General features: G+C 39.4%; 1 protein-coding gene across 2 annotated transcripts in view; it reads left to right on the plus strand.

Moving 5' to 3' along the window:
- The window catches only part of gabbr1b (gamma-aminobutyric acid (GABA) B receptor, 1b), a 96,604-nt gene that overhangs the window by 46,857 nt on the left and 30,111 nt on the right, over positions 1 to 19,636 (plus strand). For both annotated transcript variants that reach the window (XM_047605720.1, XM_047605721.1), the window contains 6 exons: positions 7,188 to 7,348; positions 12,374 to 12,508; positions 14,413 to 14,583; positions 15,778 to 15,879; positions 16,994 to 17,059; positions 17,971 to 18,162. In XM_047605720.1, coding sequence (XP_047461676.1) covers positions 7,188 to 7,348; positions 12,374 to 12,508; positions 14,413 to 14,583; positions 15,778 to 15,879; positions 16,994 to 17,059; positions 17,971 to 18,162 — 827 coding nt within the window. The remainder of the gene's footprint in view (positions 1 to 7,187; positions 7,349 to 12,373; positions 12,509 to 14,412; positions 14,584 to 15,777; positions 15,880 to 16,993; positions 17,060 to 17,970; positions 18,163 to 19,636) is intronic.

Consider the following 19,636-nt stretch of genomic DNA (forward strand, 5'->3'; position numbering starts at 1 on the left):
GGGAGAAATGCAAACAAAGACATTTTGCCTCATTTTTCTTGCCAACTTTGCCATGTTAAAACTGTCTATAACAGTTCTTCTGGTAACCAAATGACATCTTTTGACTGATTAATGGCATGAGTTTCAGGCATTATTTATTGAGTTGAATTAACTCCTTATTTCAGTTGAGGACAGTATTGTAGATTACTGGTCAGGGGTTTTCACTGGTCAGTAATTGGATTCACTGAGGGAATGTGGTGTAGTGTCAAGGTTCTAGACCACCAATAAGGGAGTAGCATACAGCAGTCTAATTCCCCAGGCAATTGGTGATGCATTCTAAGTTTTACTTTTAGAGACAATCAACTGTTTACTGAATATTTCAAAAAAAAAGAAAAAAAAAAGATTTTTTTGTGGCCAATACTTTCATAATCATATGACCTGAACTCAGTACTGCAATCAGTACTGAAGGTAACATTTTATTTTTTTTTAACATGGCATTATAATATAAATTTTATGACCTCCCGTTATTCGTAGGGGCTGAATATTTTAATATTTATGTCTATATTATTGTACGGGAGGGCTCAGTAGGGGACACGTCTAATTTTTGCAAACTATGCATGATGACCTATATGATTATTCTTTGTGTGCAGCTGGTCTGTCATGGATGTTCATGCTGCCTTGAGAGCTGTCATGCTTTGCATCTTACAGAATACAGTATACAGAATGTTAGTATGTGGCTGCATGCAGCTGTGCTCCAGATTTTCTTCAGTGGTAAGATGTCACATGTGATTTTGTTTGGAAGCTACCCTGCAGGGCTTTAGTGCCAGGCCACATCAGGAATCTAAAACATGGAGTGAGGAATACAGACATAGGAAGAGTAAAACAGAAAAAGGAATCATTTAGAGAAGATGAATACAGTGAACAATCTCAGCAGCTCTCTGTTTGTTTTTTACTGAACCAACTCCTGAGTTCATTTTTGGAACAGCACTTATCAGAAGGTCAAAAACTGTCCTATGGACTTTACTATTGTATACTGTAAGCACTTGTGTTACACATATGGGCTACTATGTAAACAAGGCTATGGCTTTGCTGTAATTTTATTAATTCCCAACTTAGTATTGCAAATCTTCCTGCAAGAACATGCTGCTTCCTGCTGTAGCACTGAACATAAGATCATGCGCAAGATTGTTAATCCCAGCTGGTGAGGCTGTGGTTGAAAAACAACACCGGGTCAACTCCAACTCCCATATTGTTCTATGCTGATCAGGCAATGGATCTAATGAATTTCAATTTTTCATGTTTTTTGAGTTGTTACTAAACAGTTTTTGTGTGCGTGCCTGTGTCAGGCTTGTCACGAGATGAGATGAGATGAGATAGTACTTTATTGAAATTCAAATGTTACAGCAGCACAACAGTGACCAGAAATAAATTAAAGAAATTAAATAGGACACAGAAAGCAGGCAGCCAAAAACATTAAAAAGGACACAGGCAACAAAAAGTACAGTAAATAAAGTACATAAAGTGACAGCAGTTGTGGATAAAGTGACAGTGTAGGTATGCTACATATGGGCTCAGTGAGGTCAAAGCTGTGTGCTGTTCATACTGCTGTTGTACAGTCTGATGGCTGTGGGCGCAAAGATGGTCAGCGTTATTCACTTATTCTATCAGTGGTCATAATGTTATGTCTGCTCGGTGTACGGTGGTGGAAAAATGTTTTCGGACACCCCATGCATTTGTGAAGAATCACTCTCAAATGCAATTTCTTTTTGTACAGTCACAAACAAAATACTAAACAAATCCTAAAACAGCCATTAAAACTTAACATTGTTTGCTTCCATAAAAATACATAAGAAATTGCCGTGCTTCATGTCTATACAAAGGCAGTACATACAGAAGTGGCTAAAACAAGGAACCAAATGCAGGAAGATACAGATTCTCAGCCAGGAAGGGTTCAGCTGCCGCCAGATCACCAGGAAGTGCAGATGCAGTCCTTCAGCAGTTTGATACAGAAATGCAGACGAACCAACAACTTGGAAGACAAAGCAAGATCTGGGCGTCCAAGAGTTCCCAAGTACCCACACTGTACGTGGTCGAATTTTAGATCATGGCTTAAGGGCTTAGAAGACTGTCAAGAAGCCCCTGATCAATGAGAGACAGAGGTTAGCCTGGCGTCATCAGGCCCAAGCACAGAGCTGGACAGTCTGGAAATGGAAGAAGATTCTGTGGTCAAATGAGTCCAGTTTCCAGCTTTATCTTCCTCCTGCTAAGGCGAAGCATTATCTCCACATTGAACTCTGTCAAATATTGTGCCATTCACCAAACCCACATGCTCCCTTCTCCACATGCACTGTTCCATCAAGGTCTAAACTGGATGTTTCAACAAGATAATGCTCCTTGCCACACATCCAGGGCCAGTAGAACTTGGCTGCAGTATCCAGGTCTTAGAGTGGCCAGATCAGTGTCCGGACATGAACCCCACTGAAAATCTGTGGTGGATTATCAAAAGGTCTGTTTCAAAGCACAAACCAAAGAATTTAGAAGAATTAAAAGTAGTAATTCAAGAAGAATGGACAAGATTACCCCTCAACAGTGTGAAAGGCTCATGGGAAATATGTCAGCCAGGATTAGAGCTCTACTGCTAATGGCAGGAGGCCTAAATATTCCTTTGATGATGATGTGATGATTTATTCATTTTCTGTTATTTGTTGACTCTGATACCGACAATGTTGAGAACTGTCATTAAAACTGTCAAGAATTTAGTTATTAAGTTTCTTATAAAAAATAGACAAAATAAATATAATTTGTATTTGTTTGTGTCTCTCTAATGCAGCCACACCCTTTGAAACACGAAAAAAACATTTTCCGCAAATATTCCATGATAATATTTGAGATTGTGTAAAATTTTAAGGTTGTCAGAAAACTTTTTTCCACCACTTTTCCCACTGTCTGTCCTCATATGGACTCTGGCCTTATAGAGAGATCGCTTTGATCTAGTAGAATCACAACTCCTACCAGCCTGCATCATCAGGACAGGGTAGAGTCACCAACTAACAACACAGCACACACCAGGCATCCACTTTGTTTTCAACTGGCAACATAGTATGGCACAGTAACTGTATGCCACCGCTAAGTTCAGGGCTACTTAACTTTTGTTACTCTACATATGTTGCATTTATGTCATTGCTGGGTAGTTTGCTTCACTACTATACTGAGTTGCTTCACACGGATGCAAGTCGGATCTCATTTTACATTATGCAAGCCAGAATGCCTCTCCATCTGTTCTGACCCAGAAGCCTTGTACAGATGAATATATATGTCACATGACTGTGGGCTGCAGAGAGGGAAAAGACAAGATGACAGTGCAACAATAACAACAATAAGAGCAGATGACATATCAAATGGAGTTTTCTTGTATATCTGATGTTGAAATTATATTACTTTTGAGAATATTCAGATTTTATCAAACTTATTTTTTGAGTTAAATTGGACTCAACACTTTAAATGTAATGATTTTAGACTGTTGATTTGAACTTCAACACTGGGGACTTATGACCTAAGCCTTTTGACTGGAAAATGCTTGCACGAAGCTCCAAAGTGTGTATGTTTTGAAGAAGAAGAAATAAGGATTAGTCAGCAACTACATTAGCTATTAAATAAGGTTATTGTAGCTGTATATCTGTATTTGTTCCATTTCAGTGTCAAAACCTCAAGGCAAAATAGTTTTGTAACATTTGTTACGTGTTGACCTGTCATTGTTAGTCATAATGCCGAATCATAAAATCAATGAACATATGAAATATTAATTCGCGTATGTCATGGACTGCTAGTAGTAGCCTCATGTTTCTGCTTCTCCTGAATATTGAAAAACAAAACGGATGTAGACCTAAATGTAAATGACTCGTATATAATAATACCAATATAAAACATAGTTCAGTCTGCATTGGCAGTAGAGCTATGAGCAGCAGAGGAAGAAGGATTTAGATCCATTTAAAATATTATGTGACTGTAGGAAAATATACTTGGTAAAGGCACTAAATATGGAAAATCCACCCCTGTGACTACTATGGGATATTGTATGATTAGATGAGTAATGATTAATCTGCTGCATCCATAATGAAATCAACTGATTGCTTAGTTAAAAAAAAAAACTTAAGTAAATACTGTTGCAATTACCAATAGCCAAAATTTGACTTTTACTGTACATGCAGCAGCTTGCACCCTTAAGATGATTATAAATACATTAAAAATATTAAAATGCTTGCTGTCTTTACAGTTGTGACATTACAAACATTTATCTTTTTACATTAAAAATAACAAAATGAAAAAGAAAAAAAAAGCTGCCCATATATTTTCAGTTATTGGCGTCATATATGGTGAAGAGTACATTATTATTTTTTCATTTAGGACTTGGGACTTCAGATTAGTGAATTCTCAAATAATAATAATTAGTTTTTCTGCTGATCTGAATACTATGCCTAGAGAGAACTGGGCCATAATTTATAAAACCAGTGATTCAGCATTATCAAATCCCAAGTAGTTTAGAGGGCACTGTCGCACTGTGTGTCTTTCCTGGTTTCATGTCCATTGAAACTGTTGTGACACGTTGTGTGCAGAGCCTTGTGTTCTGAAGTCACCGTTGATGACGCACAGTTTGTTGACAGTACTTTTTCAGGGCTGCAGGATGTAGGAGGCACAGATATACGTCGTACCTTTTTTAGCAACATGGATAATCCCAAAGAGATGGCAAAATAGATAGAAAGAGGCACACAGAGAGGTCTATCAACCCCTCCAAGAAATCAGGGCCTGTTAGAAAGAGAGCTGTGTCTGCAAACAGAAATGGGATGGAGCAGATAGATATAGACATCATGCTGCAACACCAGATTAAAGAAAATTCAAGTGGAAGCTCTGTGACTGCTGGCAAGGAGACGGTATGAAGCAAATAATAAGAAGGATCAGTGTCATCCCATTACTGTACTGATACATTATTAAAGACACTGCACGCACACATGCTGGGACCAAATGGAAGGCTTCACAACTTGGGGGAAGAAACAGGAATGAAGAAACGTGTAAATGGACAGTAGGAGAATGTGGGGAAGAAGCAGTTTATGATTCATTACTGCTCAGTAAGAACCCTGAAAGACAACAGAGGACAAGCAGAATGAATTGATCTGTTCGTCTGCTAAAATCAGAGATAAAAATATCACTTTAGAAATTATGTGATGTTGTTCACAACAGCCTATAACAGACTAGGCCACAAATGTATAGATGGCACAGAGAGAAATACCAGTCCCAATACACATTGGACTGGTTTGGATAAATGATTGGATTAGCAACGAAGGGGACATTTGCCTGTGAGTCTTACAGTAAGTGAGTCAAAGGCTTTCTGTATGGAAATTATTTAATTAATTGCAAACTGTTGGTATTGTAATATTTGGTAATATTGGTAGTATTACACAATTCCTATTCCTGATTCCTATGGTAATATTTGCTGTGCATTCCTAAGGCAGCTCCTGCATTTTACCTCGAAGCTCTGTGAGGTGTGTTAATGTTGATGTTTACTGTGTCTAAATCAAAAATCATTCACATTTCTCATTGAAATGTGGGGCATGAGTTAATTCTGAAAGTATATGGAGTGTCCCTGCCATGCTGAGCTGTGTGTGTTGTTCCTAAATACCAGCAGCAGTCACTCTAGTCATCATTATCACGAGTACACAACTATCATAAGGCAAGCCAGCAGACACACATGATACCGATGGAGCGCAATTAGATTGTGGCAGCAAAAGGCTTTGAGTAACTGTAACTGCTTGTGTTTGATTTCTTGTGATGAGTGGGGTGGTGAGCCACTTACTTGTGGCTTTGGGACTCTAAAATGAACATGTCCCTGGTTCTTCATGGAGTGGGGTGACTGAGTAAGAATTCAGCTGCTAAGTCCAGTAGGAAGCAGAAATGCGTGTGGACTACCTGGAAACCAGTCTGTGGGTGGGGTTGTGGCCCTTTGCCTGTGGAACGGGAGGGGGGAATGAATCAGCAAGGGTATATTAAGGGACTGCGAATTTAAAGTGGTTCTATGAAAACGGAGGGACCGAAAATCCCTCCTCCTGCTCCTGCTCTTCCCCGACCTCCTCCCCATTTCTCACACTCTCCACGCTGCTGCAGTCGGGCACAATCTCAGGCAGACCTGCAAGCTCTACGCTTTCCGTAATTTTTCCCTTTTCTCCTCATGAGGGGCTGACCGCATTCCGAAAACACTGAGGCCATATTTTCATCCTGAGATCGACCTTGCGTGCGAGTCGACCGCTTTCATAATAGGCTCCCGTGGATTATTGGAAACAGACATTTTCTCGTGTATTGCGGTGTCTCTGTGTAATCTGTTACATACGCTGCGATGAGCCTTTGGGCAGGGGGCCGTGAGTAGCCTACACAGAGATGAAGAAGGGCAGGTAAATGACGAGAATCCGGACTGAATAAAACCCCTCGACGTTTCCACATGAGCTCAGCGTGGATGTTTCATCTTTCATAAAGAAGGAAGGGGACGCGCCGTTGTTTCGATCTCTTTTTTTTTCTGCGAAACGGGATGAATGACGTGAGCCTCCGAGTTTAGTTGTAGCACCTTGGACAGCGGATGCAACTTAAAGACTGTTCTAGGACACCTGTCTCGACTTGATCCATATTCAGTTTGCGAACAGCAACTCGGTCCTGCTCTCACGCGAATAATCCGTCTTTGCTACCACTTTTATCGGCTGTTTAACTGGTTGCTTGTATCGACTTGCAGGAGGATCGTTTTAAAAGGCGACGTTGTGAGTTTGTGAGATTATTCTTAAAACGCGGCAGAGCAGAGGAGGATCAGTTTCCTAGTGTGTATTTAGTTAAAGAAAGGCTAATTTGTTGACTGTTTTGCAACAACAACAACAACAAAAAGTCGAATTAAAATGCTTCTTCGGGCAAATTGTAATAGTAAAAACGTGTTTCCATCTCTGAGGAACATCGCCTTGTTTCATGGGAATTAAATTGTCCTGACCCACACACAGCACACCTCGGAGACCTCCAGCTGTACTGAAGGAATACGCTGACTTGATCAAGCTCTGTAGAGCCACCAGCATCCACCATTATGGCTTGGCTTTGCCAAATCTCCCCCCGCAGGTCCATCACCAGCTTCTGTTTGACCCTTAGCCTCACTCTCCTCCTCTACTGCACATGTCCGGCTCTAGGCAAGAAGAAACTCTACATTGGAGCCCTGTTTCCCATGAGTGGAGGTTGGCCCGGTGGACAAGCCTGCCTCCCTGCTGCTCAAATGGCCCTGAAGCTGGTGAATAAGAGGACAGACATACTTCCTGACTACGAACTGGAGCTGATACACTATGACAGTATGGTGAGTAACTGACAGTCTATAGGCTCTTGGCGGTATACACAGAGTTCTTTCCAACTTTCATTAAATTTGATCAATTATATGTTGACCAGAATTAGACAGATGTGACACGAGACTACAGTGTGAGCACAAAACAATAAGATGCTAGATATCTGGTAGTAATATCAGTAACCATTTCACTGTAACCCACCACAGCAATTATACCTCTGTACTGGACTGACAGCTCAGAGGGCATGGAAAAACTATTTTGTGTATGTGTGTGATGAACACAGTTCAAAGTTGAAACCACTGGCTTTATTGAACACATGTTCATGCTTCATATCCATTAATATATAAATAAGTGATTTAATTATTGTCAGATATGTTCTGAAGGCTAATTTAAATTAATTAATTACCCGCGTATATAACATTACTTTTTACATCAAGGCAATTTAGCAATTTTTTGTTCATTATTTTATTAACGACTTACACACGCTAAACAAGACAGATAAGAGTTTATGATTAAGTAATAGCTTATGAAGCCTTAAATGTAACCGGTGAGCTGCATGATTAAGACATTGCACTTAACAACTTGGACCTTAGTGAATATTTCCACTTATGAAGTTGTGAATACCACAAGAAGAGGCCATTTATATGAACTTATTAATGTGGCTTTTTAGTTCCCACATAAGAAATGTCATTTCTAGTTTTATGTGGTGGTCTTTTGTGTATGTTTCAAAATGCATGCAAAAACGTTCAAGTCATAGAGAGCTCCACTCAAATTTCCTAACTACTATGGATTTGTCTAAGACTAGGCTCTATACAGTCATTCAGGCATACATTCAAATAACACCACACTGCCAATGGCTCCCTGCTTGCTTACCTTAAAACCTTCATTGTTATTACAGCAGCACACAATTTTTAATTTAGATTTTATCTGCACACTAGAACAGACTAGGAAATTGTATTATTGGTACGGGGCTTGGAGGTTCCCCCTTCACAGACACTGTATTAATCTAGATAGCACAGCTGCACAGTTTATCTTGGTTTTCTATCTCAGTTGTCAATAAAGCTGTCTCATCATGACACACACAACTTGGAAAAAGTATGCAAACTCCTAATTACACATGAACATGCCATTCACAAAACACGTTTATTTGTGTAAAACAGGAACAGGTTCTGATTTTTCATCTTGAAGTTAAAGTATTTATCATCGGATAAATTTACCAGACTTACTTATAAGGCTGGTATTCCTGGTAGAGGGCATTCAGCTAATAGCACTAAAAGCAGAATGCCTTAGGATCTGAAAATGAAGCCCAGAGCAACAGCAGACTTTTCATCAAGGAGACCTGTGGATGACCTTAGGCAGCCACTCTCACCAGACACTATCTGATTGAGCTAAGACAGCTCTGTGAGGAAGAAGGGTCCAGAACTCCTCCTGAATGTTATGGCACATCTGGTCTGTTACCACAAACTTGATTAATGAATGCATTAAGTACATATGTTTTAATGTTTTTTTTTAATCTGATTAGATGAAGCAAATTATGTAAGTGTGTGACTTACATCAATATCAGACCACTTATTAAGACCAGCCATTCATTTAACACATTACTTTGATATGGTTGATACAGAAATCTAAAAACATGGGCAATATTATATTTCCAACTAACCCTGTCTCCTATTGCAAAATATCATGGAGTATAGTCATGTAGGGCCTTTCTGTGTTTTACACAAGCCCAACAATCAGTTCTGATAAGCGACGCATGGGCAACATAAGTCATTCTACAGTATGACACAAACTGCGCTGAAAAAGAGGAGCAGTCGATACAAGCAGCATTTATTCAACAGGGACATGATGAGGGACACAGTAGCCTATATATGCTCTGAATAATAAAAACTGCATTTAGATTAGTGTTGCCAGTGCTTATTTAGATATGTGAAAGTCTGATGATCCCTTTTCATACAGTGCTTGCTGATTACGGGTTGCATTCCAATGCATCAATAACGAGAAATAGTAACATACATCAGCAGCTTTCAGGTTGGGGGATATGTTTGTCAAATCAACGTTTAAGCTGTATTAATAGATTTGGCACAAAATAATGTTCTTGGTTTCTGTCTTCCAGAAGCAACACAGCTTTTATCTTCAGTGTCACTGTGTGCACTGTGGTTACACCCGTACACTCAGTATTTAATGAGCAAAATGTGCCTCATTCTCTCAGAAATGCACTGTGGCAGACTGGTGTTTTTTTGTTTGTTTGTTTTTTAAAAACAAACAATTCCTACTTCTAAAACCAAGGTCGGTAGGTTAGGGATTCTAGAGGTTGGCATGACAGCAGTAACCATGACAACTTTTGTTCAAACAAACACAAATTGGCTTCAAGAAAAAGGCAAGATCATGCGCTTTGTATCATTTCACAAACAGGAGCAGATGCCTGAGCACTCATTGATCACAGGCCTCTGAACCAATGCACTGCGCTGCCAGGCCAGCTGCATCACACCATGCATGCACTGATGGATCCCCCGCTGATCACAGTCCAACAGAGCATGAAGAGATGCTTGAGAGGCCGGATAAAAGGCGGCGTCATCAGGTGACAGATGATAAATGTATTGAGATTTTTCCCAGATCTAGCAAAAAGATGATTCAGTGTGTCTCCATAGTGCTACACACTGAAAGCTCATATGAGTGCAGTGTGGAATATAGCTCCAGATTACATGGCAATCTATTTTATTCTGAAGAGGGAAGTTTTCTCCAAACACTTGTTACATAGCCTGTTGACTTACTGCCATTAGGTGAAGAGCAACACATGCCTGAGCAGCCTCCTGTAACTCCACAGGAATGGATGTCACAAACACACTGTTTCATGAGCTGGTTGCTAGGAAACAGCTTTGGTCTAATTTTGAATCTTTTCAGCTTTTCCTCAAGAAAGCAGGAAATTAGCAAACAACAGGAAATTAAAAGTCACTATGAATATTTATGGTTTGAACTGAAATGTTGTTTGGCCTTAACTCTGACCCTCTGACACTGCAGACAAATTATTGTTGGACCTTTGTTCTTGGCATTCGTGTGGACATTACTTAGACATGTGCCACCCACCTAGACTAAACCAGGCACCACTACCCCATAGCTATGACACTCCTTGTTGGCAGCAGCAATTTCCTTATTTATCCGTTATGATAAATAAAGTCATAAGTCATCATAAAGTCATAAGCTCCACCTCCTCTATGTTAGTGGATGGGACATATTTTTTTAAGCATGGTTTCAGTCATTTTATGTAGGTTAATGCAAATGCATGTTCATGTTATATATATATACTGTATATATAGTAGAATCCAACTTCAGCGTGTGATAAAAAGTCCTACAAGAGTTGCAAATAACATCAAGTGAGTAGTAATGACAATAAGTGGCCATCAGAAAAAGTAAAAGGATTAGAATCAGTCATACTGAAAACATCACTGTCACACCTAAGTTGGACAGTTCGATGATTCACATGACCTTCTCCTGCAGTTCTGTACAATCAGTGCATGGGGGCTGCAGCTCTCATTCGTGGCTGTCTCTGTGTATCCCCATAGATGACCAATTTGAATTCCTGACACCTCTACAGATTTTCTGGTTTGGAAAAGAAAGATCTTTTGCATTGCAAGGCATTGCATCCATTTGGAAAGTTGTGGACCATATTGTTCTATTATTGCTATAGACCATGTAGGCAAACTCCTTTCTTTTGTATTGAAAATTTGGAGAATATTTAAAAATATTAATTTAACAGAATTGAAATATTTGATTTTATGGTTTGCACAGTTGTATTATACCATCTTATATCATCACTGTGTTCCATTCGTTCTGTTGGAAATTCAAACAAATTTTGCCCAACTGAGTATGAATAAAATGCGTCATGAAAGTGCATGTTTCAAAAAAATAAATAAATAAATAAATAAAAAGATTTTTTTTGAGAGAGAGAAACACAAAAATCTTGACTGGGACTATCTGGGTGGTTATCATGCATGAAAGGACTAATACTAGCTGTTACTGGGCATGATATTCAGCATTGTGAGTGAAGTTCTGTGTTTTCTTTGCCTTAATTATCTGAGTGGAGTAATATGACATATGGAATGCCATCTCAAGGACATGGTGACAAAACCAAAATCAAATTCCCAACAGTCATCCCAACTTAAATTCTTTCTCAAATAATTAATGATCACCATGCCTTCATCACATCTTATTTGTTGCATAGCGATCAAGATAATGGGGCTTGACTGGTGGGTAAATGTTTTCCCCGGCATTATGCAGATAAATGCCTGTCCAGACAAGCCTGGCAGGCGCAGGTTGAGGTGACCTTGGAACGTGCCTCACATCACCCTCTAGCTGCTTGCTCTGTCACAGCTCTGTGTGTAGTTGTGCTGAAGGGCATCTAATTGCACAAGAAACCCATTTCCAATTAATAATCTTTTTGATCATTTATATAAAACTGTTTATTCTATTTTCCCATGGCTCAGACACAGAAGAAACTACAATTGAAGGAGAAAAACAACAAACTGTTGTTGTATCGAGGGTTTTAAAATGCTTTGGGCATAATAATCTGTTTTTTTGACCCTTTCTTGACCACTGACACTTTTACACTTCTACCCCAGCCCTCAGTCCTATTTTGACCCCAGTTTTTCCCAAACCTCCTTGGCTCTGCACTCAGCGTGTTAAAATATCCTGCAGACTGTAGATCTGTGACTCATGTGGTAAAAAGGACCTACAGTTGATGGTTCAATCCCTGGCTGGCTGAAGTTTCATTAAGCACTTCTTAATTCCTAACTCCTCCATTATTTTTCTTTCTTATTTTTTATAGTTGTTCTCTTGTACAGCTATTTTTGTGAGGACCAGTCTGAGGTTTACACCATCAGAGTGAGGACATTAGGGCAATATGTGGACATTTTGGTCCTCACTTCTTTACAAAGCTGTTTGAGGGTTTCACCCTGCAGAGGGTTTGAAAAATTATCTCCTGCATTTCCTCATTCAGAATGTGTGCCAATACTGATGGTTGTGCTGTCTGTATTTGTTCACAGTGTGACCCTGGTGAGGCTACCAAGCTGCTGTATGACCTTCTATACACAGAGCCCATTAAAATTGTGCTGATGCCTGGCTGCAGTTCTGTGTCCACGCTGGTGGCTGAAGCTGCTCGCATGTGGAACCTTATAGTGGTAAGTACCTTCAGTGGAAAAGGAATAAGCTTGTATCACACTAGACCACATATAGAAAGGATGATACAAAGGGAAAAAAAGAAAGCACATAGTTTGTCCACCTTATCAGAGTTAATAAATCTGAAGATAATGTTCACAGAAAACAAAGAAAACAGGCTGACAAGTGATGTCACAGCAAAGATTCACACTCATATTAAGGCAGCTGAATACTGGTTACAGCTGAGATACTGATTCATTCAACCACTCCTGGGCCCTGTTCAAACCTTGGATTAACATACTGTATGTTCACAGGAGGCCAGTGTAAGTTATGTGTGTTCACATCTTTAACTGAAATCTGTCTCCAACTGATCATTATATGGCATAGTATAGAATTGTGCAAATGCTGCCTTAAGTGCATTTCTACCGCTGTTTCAAAACTATGAACAAGCCTTTTTTTTGTGTCTGCATCCCAGCATGACGATGACATAATACAAATGTGGACAGTAATGAGATATAATGTCTCTATTAGTCACTGAAAATGCAAATTTTAAGTTATTATGTCAGCTATTCATTCATGTCCCCCTTGATGTTAGTTGTCTTTGAGTCCTGCACAACACTCAGGTAATATCTAAAACCCTGATACAGTAATAATAATCCTACATAGAGCAGGGTGTCACTGCTGTAGTGTTCTGGTTTGTTTTTATGCCACCTGCAGGGAAGACACTGAGCAAACAGTTGACTCTGTCTGCTGAAAAGATCTACATTATCCGACAACCAGATCAATTACACATCAGGGATGGTGTCTAGAGGTCAGACAACTATCTCTGAGCTCAGAGCAAAGCCTTCTGTTCCCTGGGAAATGGTAGTAAAGTGCACTCAGACTAAAAAAAGTTTCTGACGTATGCTTTAATTTTTTATATGAACTTCTATTTTTGCGCTACGAGGACCGTTTCCTTTGGTTCTTACCTTAATACTGCAACTCATTTTCATCATTGTCTACATCTTAACATAGAACCTAAAACTTCTGTGTAATTTATTCGTTTTTTGATGATTAATAAATGAAGATAGTGTAACCTGATTATGATTGTTCTTATTCATTCTAGCCTTCCATATCCAGACTGAAGGCCCTCAGTGTTGAATTAAGTGATGTAAATTGTAGCCCTCTAATATCTTGAATATCCAACAGTAAATAATGTACTGACTGTCCATAAAAATGTTTGTTTGTTTCTTTCTTTCTGGTAAACAGGACTTAAGATTGCAATATGGCGTATACAGTGGCATTTACTTGAGACTTGAAAGGTGTACAAAAATGAATTGTGGCTCTATTTGATGTACAGTATGTTACTGCACTTCCCTTCACCGTAACTGCATACAGATCTGTAAATACAATTTACGTGTTGCTACAGATAGGAAAGTAAATATATTGACAAATGATTTTATTGCACCATTGCAGTTTTGAATAAAACGACTAATGTGTTTGGAATTTAAACAGAAATACAACTGTGCCGCCTTGCTTGATGACATGTCTAGGGTCTCAGAGCAGTATGTTTTTAAGATATATTATTAGGAATATAACCATCAACTATCAACAAAGGGAGCGACTAACAAACATTAAGCTACACCTAGACACAGAAACTATGGACCAAACTGTGGCTGATGTTTCCAGCAATTTCCACATAAAGTATGTCACCTGGTATTTTAAAATGAGTAAACCTTCAGTAACAACTCTATCTCAAAAGTGGTTTGAAACGCATCTGCCAGAAAACTTGATTCGTTTCTTAATACTAGGATTAAGTCTGTGAAAGGAGTTATGTAAAGGCTTTTTGATGTAAATGTAAATGCGTTTGTATTTATTTATGTGTCCTTATTTTGTAGCTGAAAGACACGAGCTCTGATGTAGTTATTTCTGTCACCGTGTTTCTCAGCTCTCATATGGCTCCAGCTCTCCAGCTCTGTCCAACCGCCAACGCTTTCCCACCTTCTTCCGCACCCATCCGTCTGCAACTCTGCACAACCCTACTCGAGTGCAACTCTTTCAAAAGTGGAAATGGACTAAGATTGCCACCATTCAGCAAACAACAGAAGTTTTTACATCAGTAAGTTTTGTACAACACTCAGCTAAATAAAACTTACACCAGCGAGTTTTGTAATTAGCTGATCGTGTTGTAATGCATAAAAGACATGTAAAACATGTGAGATCTTGCCACGGCTCCCCATTGCTAAATGAAAATTATATTATACTTTGAGTCATGAATTGACCTTATACTTTCCTGCAAAACAATTTTTAATGCAGTGTTAGTCCATGTGTATGGTAGACTTATCAAAGTTCAGGATATTTCCATCACCTGGGACAAACCTAGTACTCTCAGCCTTATGTGTGATTTAAGGCTGTTACATACTCCTCTTCTAGGAGTTCTTGCAACTCAACCGGCCAGGACAAATTGGTCAGAAACTGGAAGTGGATGTGCTTAATCCCAGATGCTAATATGCACAGCGTGATTGCTAATCTCTCCTAGGTAGAGATCAGCACACTGTGTGTGGGTGCATTCTGAATGAACAGTGTGATCTGATGGACACGGTCATCAAAACGACTTCCCGACATCTTAAAACAATAAGAAAAGTGCCTCTCGTCATCCATCTCCCGCATATCCCACAATACTTTAGTGTGTGTGATGTATGCTGCAGTGGGTGGGCCCTATGAGGACTTCCCTGGAGTTCAGCGCTTGATTTTCGCATCAAGTATAAATTACCTAGTCAGAACAAACTTTGTTCTTGCTCTTGCAGCCCTAGGAGTGAGACAAATTTCTCGCTTCCCTCTGAGTATGTAACAGCCTTCAGCTACTCTAGCTTCAACATGTCAACACAGTTGCTACGGTGTCGTCCCAGACACTACGCATACCCTAACGCCATACCCTGACGCCATACCCTGACGCCATACCCTGACGTGCACCTCCCCAGAAGTATGGCTACAAGTCACAGTGACACAGACTGCAAGAGCTGTGATTGGTCCGCTTGGTAGTAGCCGACCAATCAAAGATGGAACACCAAGAGAGAAAATTTCTTTGGACAATATGGACACGTCTGTCAGAGGTGTATAATTAAGTGATATACACAATTTCTCCCTAACCACTTTGCTCCAAATGAATTTGCTGTTGTGCCATTCTTCACATTTCTTCCCGCAACTTATTATCTCCCGCATTCCTATTTTGGTTGTTGTCTCTGTTGTTGTCATTCTTTCATTTTTTGCTAGCTCATTATAGTGTGTGTTTGTGTATCTCTGTGTTTTGTAGACTCTGGATGATCTGGAGGAGAGGGTGAAGGAGGCAGGCATTGAGATCAGCGTTCGGCAGAGTTTCCTCACTGACCCTGCTGTAGCTGTCAAAAACCTCAAGGTGACAGATCCCATCCCATAATTTTCACATAACAGACAACTGGAAATCAACCAGTTGGGCCCTTTCTATCCAATTCAAGAAAGAGAGCTCCTATATAGTTGGCAACAACAGTCCAGCCATTACAGAAGCAGTCTCATAACCAGAATGTTGTTCAGCAAGACACTGAAATTCTGAAGCTGCAGTAAAGCTGCCCTGTGGGCCTCAATCTCATAAAAAGAATGATAAATGTTGGAGCTAAGACTGTTGAAGTGTTCTCAGACACAGCACCATTAAAGTTAAATTACAGTATGTTCAGCTCCATTGAGGTCCATTCAGAAAGTGACTACTTGTCTTTTAAAAAACATTTCAGTATTTTATCCCTAAAGACTCTACTTTCTCAGTATGGAATTCATCTTATTCTTTAACTGATTGGGTTTCACTGAAAAAAAAAAATGTATACTCTGACTAATATTCCGTTCAGTGCTGGCAGTTTCTACAGTCTCAACAGGAACAGAACAGCTGCTTTTGAGATAGTTGGTTTATGTTCATGCTAAACTTGAGTATCTACATCTTGACTACTAGAAATTTAATTCATATCACTCTGGTTTTGCAAGGCAAAGTAAATTCATGTATTATTCATAGATGCATGGAATGCCTTTCAACTATAAACAGCAAGTTATTGAAGTCATCAATGATTTTTAATTCGGGTTCAGAAACAGCAGAATATGACACATGGCATCAACACAAAGATTGTTTTATTTCAAATATGGGTTGATTAGAGGTAGCACATGAGGACTGCACATTGATTACAGTAGAACCGTGGATCCATTTTTGAACCTTTGTGTTAGCAGTGTATTCCCCTATCATCCTTCTGCTGTGCTTCCTCCACCTGACTTGTTATCTTCTTGGAACACACACCTAACAATGACCTTGCCCAGCATCGACCTAGTTTTGGTGTGCAAGATTAATTGACCATTGCAGAAGAAACCATGGTAACAGCATAAATGTAACCCAGTAATATGTGTGTGTGCAGCGGGTGACAGGGGGCTTTTGTTCCTAGTGCACACTACAAGGCATTTAACTTGTGCTTTTAATCTTCATCCTATGTGTGACTCTTTCTTTTTTTACTTTGAAGCGCCAAGATGCCAGGATTATTGTTGGCCTGTTCTATGAGACGGAAGCAAGGAAAGTCTTCTGTGAGGTAATGTCTTATGTTAAGACTCATTTGTCCCAATAGAAATTCCAAAAAAGTAGCTATATGTTTGTGTTCTCTCGCAATAAGTTAAAGTTGTTGTTGAGTTTTTTCAGTTTAATGCACTGATTGTGGCCATATCATAGGAAAATACAGTGCATCTGCTGCTGTTGCTGAAAAACAGATTTTGTCACTTTGTCATTGTGTTGGGTTTTCATCATGGATTTGTTATTAATCAGTCATTAATTGGTAGTTATTCCCTGTTATAGTTTGAAAATCTCTTATTCATCTTTCCTAGTTGCTTTACTTCCTATGTTTGTGTTTGCTTTAACAGTTTTTTGTGTGCCATTTACCAACATTAATTCTTCAGAATACAAGAGTTTCAATAATTGAAAGGGGAGGGGTTTTAACCCATTGCTATTAGACAAAGTGGTGTATCATATTAATGAAAACTACTCCTCATGTGCATTTCCGTTTTCTGTTCATTGTTGTTTCCTCCTCTTGGAAGCATCTAATTCTCCCTAGGATATGGTATGAACATTATGTTCTTGCTATGGTTTGAAATTGCAAGAGGATTTTCCTTTGACTTTCTGACAAAGTAGCTTAGAGTGAGTCTAGTGGTGTTGGGCAGATCAAACCATAACCATAACCTTTTAAATCAAAGCTTAATAGAAAACCGTTGCATGCAATAGGCCATGCTGTTTGCATCCACCATCCATCTTGTCTTCCTTTCTCTTTGTGACTCTCATTTTCTGAAATGCGTGGATGCATATCCTGTTTTTTTCTTGTAATAGTTATATATCAATCCAGTAGTGTATGTGCTAAAAATACACCCCAGACCAAGACTGCTGTACTGAAAAATATCTTTGTTGTAACGGTACCTGATCATGTGTTGCAATGTTCCTCACATTCATTTGTAGGTGTACAAAGAGAAGCTGTATGGCAAAAAGTACGTGTGGTTCCTCATTGGCTGGTATGCGGACAACTGGTTTAAGATCAAGGATCCATCCATCAACTGTACTGTGGAGCAGATGACGGAGGCTGTGGAGGGTCATGTTACTACAGAGATTGTCATGCTCAACCCAGAGACGGTGCGAGGAGCCTCCAACCTGGTAAGATATGCGGTATCTTTTAATGTGACTGCAGATGCATTGACTGCTGGCAATTTTTAATGCAAAAACTACAACAGTTTTTATATTTTACTACATTGCTGTGTATATACTCATTCATTTACTAGAATACGGTTCCTCCCTAGACAACTCGTATTAAAACACATAACACGCTTTTTCAGTAAAAGACAATAAAGAAATATGCTTTTCCACAATTGTCATGTCCTGTTAAGATACAGTATTCTCTTTGAATTTATTATAAATCAGCACATTTATTTCAAAGATTACAGAAAAGCATGTTAGTGGAAGAGTTGCAGACCACAGTGACCAAAGAACCTGTCCACCAAGATCTTTGATTATGAGTCTTCTGGTTTCTTGTAGGCTTCTTCATATTATGTGAGTTAATCATGATCACTGTCGATGCTTATCTTTTCAGAGCTGGGTTCCAATGAAAGACATTCACTAAACACAATAATCTATAATAATCAGATTTTCATGATCTGAGGTAATTGGGTTTCAGTTCAAATCATTTCGGTTCTATTTAGATAGCATCTATAAACATACAAATTATCTCAAGACACTTAACGAAAGCCCGGCCTGAAACCCCCAGAGCAAGCATGAAGGCTGCGGTGACAAGAAAAACTCCCTTTTAACTGGAAGAAACCTTGAGCCAAACCCAGCTCATATGGATGGACCCATTTGTTTGAGTAGAGACAGAAAAGCGTGAAGAGAGCAGCAGGAGGAACGAGATGAGTGGAGGGGGTAGAGGCGGGGGAGGGGGTGGTGTGAGGGACACACATGCTGTACAGTAATAGCATACAAATGCATGAGTAGTAATAGAGAAGAAATTAAATTAGAAATTAATGGAATAGGAGCTCGGTGTGAGAGAGAAGGAAGTAGAGGGCATTAGCTCAGTGCGTCATCCCCCAGTAGTCTAGACCTAGAGAAGCACAAGGGCTGGTTCAGTGTCACCTGCTCAAAAAGGAAACTCTTAAGCCTGACCTTAAAAGTCTTAGATGTAGAGAGGGTGTCTGCGTCCCAACCCCAGACTGGGAGCTGGTTCTTGGAGCCTTCCTCCCATTCTATGTTTCGAATCTCTAGAAACCACAAGTAGGCCTGCACTTTGAGAGCAAAGTGATCTGTTAGGATGATATTGTACAATGCTGCCTTTCAGATATGATGGAGCTAGGCCTTTCAGGGCCTTGTATGTAAAGAGGAGGATTTTAAATTCTATTCTGGATTTTACAGAGAGCCAATGAAGTGAAGCTAAAATTGGAGTAATATGATCTGTCAGTGTTGTTGCTGCGGTATTTTTGATTCAATTGGAGGTTTTTTAAAGAACTATTTGGACAGCCAGACAGTAACGAATTACAATAATCCAGCCTGGAAGACAAATGCATGAACTAGTTTTTCGGCATCGCTCTGAGAAAGGATGTTCCTAATTTCGATGATATTATGCAGGTGAAAGAAATCAGTC

Source organism: Mugil cephalus, chromosome 14, assembly GCF_022458985.1.
Source record: "Mugil cephalus isolate CIBA_MC_2020 chromosome 14, CIBA_Mcephalus_1.1, whole genome shotgun sequence".
In the NCBI taxonomy this organism is placed as follows: domain Eukaryota; kingdom Metazoa; phylum Chordata; class Actinopteri; order Mugiliformes; family Mugilidae; genus Mugil; species Mugil cephalus.